The 8,905-nt window shown below is 30.1% G+C and overlaps 1 protein-coding gene across 1 annotated transcript; it reads left to right on the top strand.

Moving 5' to 3' along the window:
* Positions 1 to 1,492: 1,492 nt before the first annotated feature.
* Positions 1,493 to 2,538, top strand: LOC104808505 (36.4 kDa proline-rich protein-like). The gene has a single exon (XM_010534191.2). It carries the CDS (start codon positions 1,523 to 1,525, stop codon positions 2,309 to 2,311), a length of 789 nt encoding a protein of 262 aa, XP_010532493.1. The 5' UTR covers positions 1,493 to 1,522; the 3' UTR covers positions 2,312 to 2,538.
* Positions 2,539 to 8,905: the final 6,367 nt, after the last annotated feature.

Genomic DNA, 8,905 nt, shown 5'->3' with positions numbered 1-8,905 from the left:
ACATTGAAATTGTCCCGAATGGTATTTAGAGATTGGAATCTCTCTCCTATGCCAACACGAGGGTTCAACTATTTCCATGCAATTAAATTAGTGGATACAATACAAATATAAATAAAAATGTATATCGCCCCACATCACATGAAATGGGCTGAGTAAAAGGTTTGAGAGGGCAATGATGGAGTCTAGGCCTCATACCCCTATGTAAGTAACTCATTGAGGGGAGGTAAAAAAAAAACCTTATAATACAATAACCATATATACATATACATATATATATATATATATATGTATGCAAGTGTGTATGTATAAAGACAGAAACTAAAATTCAAAAGAGAAAAAAATGCCAAAGATCGTAATAAAAAAAAAGGTGGACCCTCTTGTAAGGAAAGGAGGAAGGATCTCTTTCTGGTGTGTCCCTTATAAGTCAAATAATAATGACAAAATCCCTAATAAATTCACTCGCCACTAGACATTGCATTACGACCTTTGGTTCCTCCCATTTTCCTTTGGACATAAAATTTCACGAACCAATGGTTTAACAATTTTTTCATAATTCAAAAATTCAACAGATCCCAAAATAGTGGAAAATTTTGGATGAATATCGTTTTTCATGTTTGGATTTGAACATAAGATAAGATCATAATCTGTATGTTCTCTTATCATTAGTTGACCCGAACTTGTGTAATGGTTTAACATATTGTTATGAAGTATAAAACAATCTTATTGTAAACAAAATATTCATTTAAATATCTCTACAAAAAATAATACTACGGCCCACGAACCTTGTGAAAGAGTTTCTAATAGTTTCGTTCGTGATGCAGTATCCTACTTATATTGAAAATATTTCGTAAGGTTAACCATGATATATTATATATAGTTGATTTTGCATGTATACATGATGTACATTGCAATATATAGTAGTTTATTGAATATTTTTTCCTTCGTTTTCCCATTAAAAGATACAGAATGTAGGGCAAATAATACGTAAATATAGTAAGTTATAAACCCACAAGAAATGATGTATCATACAGCAAACAAATCATATGCAAACTTCGCTTCCATCACATTTTAATATCCGCGAAATTAGATAATAAATATGCTTATAAACATTCAACTATCGAGTGCTCGATTACGATTTTCTTTTTTCACTATTCTAAACCCGTATATTCATCCAATTATTATGGTAACGAAAGAAAAACAAAGATAATATTATATTAAAGTACAAACAAGAAAATTAATTAAAAAATAATTAATAGAATTGTATTATTATATGATACTTGCGTGTTTACAACCATTTAACAAAGTCTAAAAGAAGCTCATTTTCCGCATTCAGACTTGTGTGATATACATATATCACGAAAAAAGCCATATCTCTATCGTCTTCAATAGAAAATCTGGCATATTCCACCGATCCATAATATATAATTAATTATTATTATTATTATAAACAGAATAATATATATGAAATGTCTATATAAAGAAATGACGCATTGTCCCATTTCTCACTACCTCCTCACTCGAAATGGGTGCTCACAAGCAAAACCTCCTCACTAATATCTCCGTATTACTTCTCCTCTTCGCCACTCTCATTGCTTCTTCCTATGCTTGTGACTGTGGCCCTTCAAAACCGCCAAAACACCCTTCAAAACCACCTAAACACCCTTCAAAACCACCCAAACCCCCTGCCCTGAAACCACCAGCACCAAAACCGCCCGTCAGACCAAAACCGCCCGTCAAACCAAAACCACCAACCGTGAAACCTCATCCTCCTTACACCCCAAAGCCGCCGCCGGTCAAGCCCCCGTCGCCGCCTCCGCCAACCGTAAAGCCACCATCTCCGAAACCTACGCCGCCTCCGCCAACCGTAAAGCCACCATCTCCGACACCTACACCGCCTCCGCCAACCGTAAAGCCACCATCTCCGACACCTACGCCACCAACACCTACGCCGACGCCCCCAACACCGACGCCGCCTCCGGAAACGCCCTGCCCACCACCTCCGCCGCCTAAGCCGACGCCGCCGGCGACGCCTCCGCCGCCAAAGCCAGAGACTTGTCCGATCGACACGTTAAAGCTGGGAGCGTGTGTGGATATTCTGGGCGGTTTGATACACATTGGACTGGGCAAAAGCCACGCGAAAGAAGCTTGCTGTCCTGTCTTGGGAGGGCTCGTGGATCTCGACGCGGCGGTTTGTCTCTGCACCACCATTAAAGCCAAGCTTTTGAACATCAATCTCATTATTCCCATTGCTCTCGAGCTTCTCGTTGACTGTGGCAAGACCCCACCTCCTGGGTTCCAGTGTCCTGCTTGAGAGAAATAAACCTCCGGTTGAATCAAAGGGTTTCCGGTTTCGTTGGTTTTCTTCCGGTTTAATGTGTTTTGCTTAGGGCGAGGAGATTAATTTGTAAGACATTTATTGATCTCTCGATGTCTTTGGTAGGGTTCGGTTTGTGTGTTTGTGTTCTGTTTGTTTGTCATACAATAAAAAAAGGGATTGTTGTTTGGGTTTGATAATGAAATATTTGGGTTTCATAAATTTATTCTGACTAAAAAAATGTTTAGAAGAACCTTAGTTCTGATATCATCGGAAAAAAATCTGACCTATAAAATTTATAACAAGGAGCAAATGTAATTTTAATATGAAGGTATTTAATAATTTTATTTAAGAACTTAGTTTATAAAGAAAAATAATTTTAATGAATGTAATTGGAACAAAGGACCCATTGCAATACGCATGGCTCTGGCGCTACTACATGTAATCTTGCATTGTTGGTTTTGAAAAGGGGTGTACGTTTTGGGAAATGATTCGAGATCGATCGGTACAGGAATGTATGGGTTTGATTTTTTCGATTTTACAAAAATAGATACCAAACGGTTTTTATATCATGTTCAGTTCGGGTCGTTTTCGATTTTTATAAAAAAAAAGAAAGATAGATTTTACTTAAAAATTTCCAGTTTTTCGGATTTTTTTAAAATTCGGTTCGGTTCGATTTTGAGAAATTTGGTTTTCTAAAAATAATACCGTTCGAAAATTTAGAATGGTTGGAATTGAAAAAATATCGTATTTTTCGATTCGGTTCCGAAGAATCGAACTGAACCGTCCATCCCTAATTTTGAATGTATTTTGTGGCAAAGTTGTAATTATTCATAATGTAGTACTATTGTAGTAGAACTTCTAACGTTTTTTCCTTACAGCAACATATTACTATATAAACTTTAGTTTTACGTGATTTTTGTTTAATTTCAATAACGTAAATTTGAATATTATATAAACTCTTCTTAATTTCCGATATAAACAGTTGAACTTAATAATATATATTGATGTCCAACTTCGATTCTAGTTACATGTTGCATTCGTGGTAAATTATATTAGAGATGTATATATGAATAGGGTTAGTCTCTTATTTATCAAATTGTTATTAGATCAATTTTTATAACAATGTCGAATAGTTGAGGACCGACAACAAGTGTTAAAATGTAAAAAAAAATGGAATTATATATTTATTTTTTCGCGTTAATAAATTTTTTTTAACCACATGCTGCGGTGGGGAATTAGAGGCTGACGCGATCTTATTTGAGATCGTAAAATGATTCTTTCCCCATGCACTGTGTGGCCAGTCGTACGTAGACATAAAATTCATTAAGATAAGCTATTTGATGGACCATATAATTGCATGAATATCCGGCAGATATTATTAACGGCGAAAAATCGCCCACGTACGCAGCATATATAAAAGCTCCGTTATCTTTTTTTTAACGGCGTACGCTAACCCTTAAACGGAATTCAAATGAATATACTCGCACATTAACACTGCATACTTTTTTTGTGTGTGTGTTAAAGTGCACAAGTTATTATGTCGGTGCTTTTAAATCCATGTGCGTATATGTATGTATGTATGTATGTATGTATGTATGTATCATGTATGTATGTATGTATGTATGTATGCATGATGACATTTTTGTAACTATTCATTGGCAATATCTATGAAAATAGCCACGCAAAAAAAAGATAGGAAGTGGGTTGGAATTTACATGATTCATATCGGATTACAGATGTCGGAGCGTTACCTCCAAGATTAGAGTGGTCCAGACTCCAAACCAAGGTGAATATATTATATACTTTTTCACTTTCTTACAAAAAAGAATAACTACGAATACCAAAAAAAAAAAGAATAACTACGAAGTAAAAGCTAAAATAAAAACACCGATGGACCGTACTTATCCACAGAGCCCATCTATTTAATGGGCTTACTAATGGGTTTATTTTTAGGCCCATATTCTTGTAGGCTGACAAAGGGTAAATTTTAAATTTATAATTTATATCATTATTAAATTAAATTGAGAATTTTATCAAAAGAGTCGTCCACCCAAATTTGACACCATCTTGGTCACCAATTACCATGAAAAAGGATAATATATATTTTATTAAATATAGATTATGAATATCATATATGTTTATATTTTTATAGGTTATAATATTCAATTCTATTATAATAGCAAATGTATTAACCCCATATATGATCTATCAAATTTTAATTTTAATTAGTTGAAAATAAAACATATATATTTTTTTAATTTGATTAATTATAATCGAATGCGGTGCGGATATACATTTTGATAGGAATTACTGTAAATCATCGGTTTGATCGGGTAGAGGTAATATGATTATTACTGGGTTTTTGTTTTGAAAATCTTTCATAGATTATCGGGTCGGGTTTTAAAGTGCATACTCTTACTGAAATATCAACATGGTCGGATCGTCAGAGTTCGGTTATGGTTAATATCGTATTCTTTGACACCTTAACCCTTATTATGGATGAGTTACGATAGATTTGTCACGTATAAGAAACAACGTGTACATCGTAGAATGAAAATTTTAGGATGAGTTGGGATAATAAAAATACTAATAAACAAATTTAACAAAATACATATAAAATAAATGAAAACGTCCAAACTAAATGAACCCCATATCAAATTTATTTAAATTTAAAGTCTAGCGATTTTATATAATTGTTGTACCAATATTATTTTGATACACATAAATCACACAAATATAAAATAATCTCGATTTTTTAGCAAATATATTAAATAGATATCTAAAAAATTTAAATATTGATCATGAGATGATATAAGTTTAGTATTATACCAAGATTTTTTATAAAATATTTATTAAATTAAATATGTTAGTTGTTAATTTCTAGCACCAACCAAATTAATTAAATATGTTATTTGTCGAATTGTAAAATTTCTGCAAATATTCATTCGATATTCCACATTTTAACCTTTGGTTATATACCACAACAAACGCTAGATCTATCACGTATGAAGAACATACACGCTATGTTATTATATATTCTATCTTCTATTATTGATGATTTTAGAGATAATGGTAGATTTATCACGTATGAAGAATTAAATCAACTTTTTGTCAAATAATCGAATAGTTTATGACAAATTGTGATGGATTAGATAAACAAAATTAGAATAAAAAGAAAGTCCACGCAATGCACGTGGATTAATACCTAGTTATCATAAAAAAAATGGATAAAATATATTTTGTTAAATATAGATTATAAATCTTATGTGTTTATATTTTTATAGATTATAATATTCAATTTTATTATAATAGCAAATGCATTAACCCATTGTGTAGACTAAAATTACATATAAATTTTAAATAATTTAATTTTAGTTTTAAAATTAAATATAATATATTTTATTTTAAAATTTATAATTTATATTTTTAAGTCAAATGGAGATATTTTTAGAAAGAGTCTAGATATTTTTTTAGAAAGAGTCTAGATAAATATATTTTTCTATTTTCGTGGTTTATAATGTAAAATTAATTTTTAGAATGTAGAATATTAGAGTAATATTTTTAGAAAGAAAATTAAAAAAAAACCGAACTATTGATTTTTTAACATTAAAAAAGGGGAATAAAAAGGTTTCATATTATTAAATAAAAATAATTTTTTTTTGAAGTGTTAAGATAAGGGGATGATGATTTTTTCGAATAGGGATTCGACACAACTTTTGTATTATGGAACAAATGTATCACATGTATATATCGCACGGAATAAAAATAAATACAAATTTTAAATAATTTTATTTTAATTTTAAAATTAAATATAATATATTTTATTTTACATTTATAATTCATATTATTAAATTAAAACGTGATTTTTTATAATACAGATAATGGGATGATACATTTTTTTCGAAAATAGTTTGTGAATAATTTTTGTGTTTAGATTTTTTGTGGATTATGTTACAGAATCAATTGGAGTAATATTTTTAGAAAAAAAAATTCTAATATAGTTATACTTCTGAAAATTTTTTAATGTTAAGAGGAGAGAATAGCAAAAAATTTCAAAAATATTTTATACTTTTAAATTAAAATGATTTTTTTTTAAGTTTTAAGACAATGATATTTTTTTTTGAAGAGAGATAGTATGTATATTTTCATGGATTATAGTATATAATTTTAATATAATAGAAAATGTATTAACCTGACCGCATAAAATATAGTCTAACTAATAAATTTTATTATTTAAGAAAAAAATATAGTTTATGATGAATATAGTTTAATTATACATTCAAATACTAATAAAATTAAATTAATTCTTAAGTGAAAATGTTTGGTGACAATAAAAATAACGGTGTGTAGCAAATACTGACAATTTTTTACGGGTCTAAGAGACTGTATCTCAACACTTTATAATTCCAAAATAAACTAATATTTGATATGCTTGGTTGGTAAAACCAAGAAAAAAATATAGTTTATGATGAATATAGTTTAATTATATATTCAAATACTAATAAAACTAAATTAATTCTTAAATGAAAATGTTTGGTGATAATAAAAATAACGGTGTGTAGCACTGACAATTTTTTACGGTTCAAAAAGACTGTATCTCAACACTTTATAATTCCAAAATAAACTAATATTTGATATGCTTGGTTGGTAAAACCAAAAAATCTTCTAATTAAATATATAAATAGAGAAAATATAAATAAAAGTGCATGTGTGTAACATATTTATATACATACATATATAGAAGGACAGATATAATTGTGATTTATAGTCGAAAAAACGGTTAGAAATCGAAACATTTTTTGATAAAGAAAAAAAAACGAACCTTGAAGAATGATTGAGGTGATTCATGATATATATTTGGGTTCTTCAAAGTTTGGCGTGAAAGAATGATGTGTGAGTCATCGGATGACAGAGTATTGTCGGGTTACTCCCATAAAATTAATATTTTTTTTCAAAGGTCCGTATTCCATTTCTATAGAATCATTACAGAATCATATTCTATAAAATTAATATTCATATCATAATAAAATATCAATGTTATTTATTTTTGCGTTTGGAGTCGTAAAGAAGCATTTTTCCATCAACCTCCACTTCCCTTTAGAAATTACTTACATATTTAAGTATGAGAATAAAATATATGTCAAACCTCTAGCACGGATTGAATCTTTCGTCTTTAGCACGCCTAAACACCAATTTGGTAGATCCGAAGTTTGTATTACTGATATGTTTGTTGGGAGAACATTTCCATCATTTTATAGTTTGGAATTTTACTAATTGAAGTAATTATTGTTCTAAATAATTCAAAACTCACTTAAATTAATATGAACTATACATTAATAAAATTAAATTATGCAGGAATATATTAAACATTCTCAAAGAATTTTGAGTCTCGTTTAAATCGTTTTCTCGATGTCGTATACCTCAAAAATCAATCAATCCTCATTTAATTTTCTTGTGATTGTGATAATAACTTTGTTGTCAAAAATTAAATAATTATATTTAAAACTATTTCTTTCTATAATTATATAAAATCAGTACATATTAATGATTTTTATAAAAGATTTTTACATTAATTATATATGGGACACATGTCACTCCCGTGTTAATCAACTGTACTTTTATTGTGACAGTCCAGGATACCGTAAGAGGGTGGAGAGTGATCGCCGGTGCGAGAGGCATGGACAATGAACGGCTCCTGACGAGCTTCTGGGTAGGGGTACAGGGATGAATCATACGTACTAGAATGAGAGAGATCCGAGGGCTGTGTAGGTATGGGACTACACAGTCTAAGATAACTTAAATGAATTAATTGAACTACTCATAGCAACAAGATGTATGTGACACCCGTATCCCGAATTCCGTAAACAGGATGCGCCACATGGACTAAAACCAATAAAATAATACCAAACAAAAGTACGGAAATTTTAAAACTTTTATTTTATAAACATGCAGCGGAATAGTTAATACACTACAAAAAAAATCCTCGAATTCCAACGGATTTTCCAACGGATTTTCAACGGTTTTCAACGGCGTTTCAACGACGATTTTCGTTAAAATTCCGTTGAAAATTTCCAACACGTATCCGTTGGAAACACCCGTTGGAAATTTTTAACGGAATTTTCAACGTATTCAATTGAAAAATTGGGCTGGACATTCCCAACGGTATTTCCAACGGATATCTGTTGGAAATTTTCAACGGATTAACGTTGGAAAAATCGGTTGCAAATTTTTAACCGAGTTCCAACGGATGTTTGTTAGAAAACAATTCCAACGGATGCCGTTTGAAAATTTTTTTGGAATTTTTTTAAAAAAAATTCCAACGGAATTCCAACAGATGCCGGTTGGAATTTTTTTTGGAAATTTTTTTAAAAAAAATTCCAACCGAATTCCAACGAATGCCGGTTGGAAATTTTTTTGAAAATTTTAAAAAAAAATTCCAACGGGATTCCAACGGACATCGGTTGAAAATTTTGATTTTAATTGAAAAATCAATTGAAATATATATATATATATATATATATATATTCGAATTTATATATATGTATGTATAATATATATTTGTTATGTATATATAAAATATATATACAT

The sequence above is a fragment of the Tarenaya hassleriana genome, unplaced genomic scaffold, assembly GCF_000463585.1.
Source record: "Tarenaya hassleriana unplaced genomic scaffold, ASM46358v1 Cleome15, whole genome shotgun sequence".
In the NCBI taxonomy this organism is placed as follows: domain Eukaryota; kingdom Viridiplantae; phylum Streptophyta; class Magnoliopsida; order Brassicales; family Cleomaceae; genus Tarenaya; species Tarenaya hassleriana.
Note: the sequence above shows the minus strand (reverse complement) of the source record. Positions and strands in the feature narration are given on the sequence as shown.

Coding starts and splice junctions, on each gene's coding strand:
- LOC104808505 (XM_010534191.2), top strand. CDS start 1,523: ATGGGTGCTCACAAGCAAAACCTCCTCACTAATATCTCCGTATTACTT.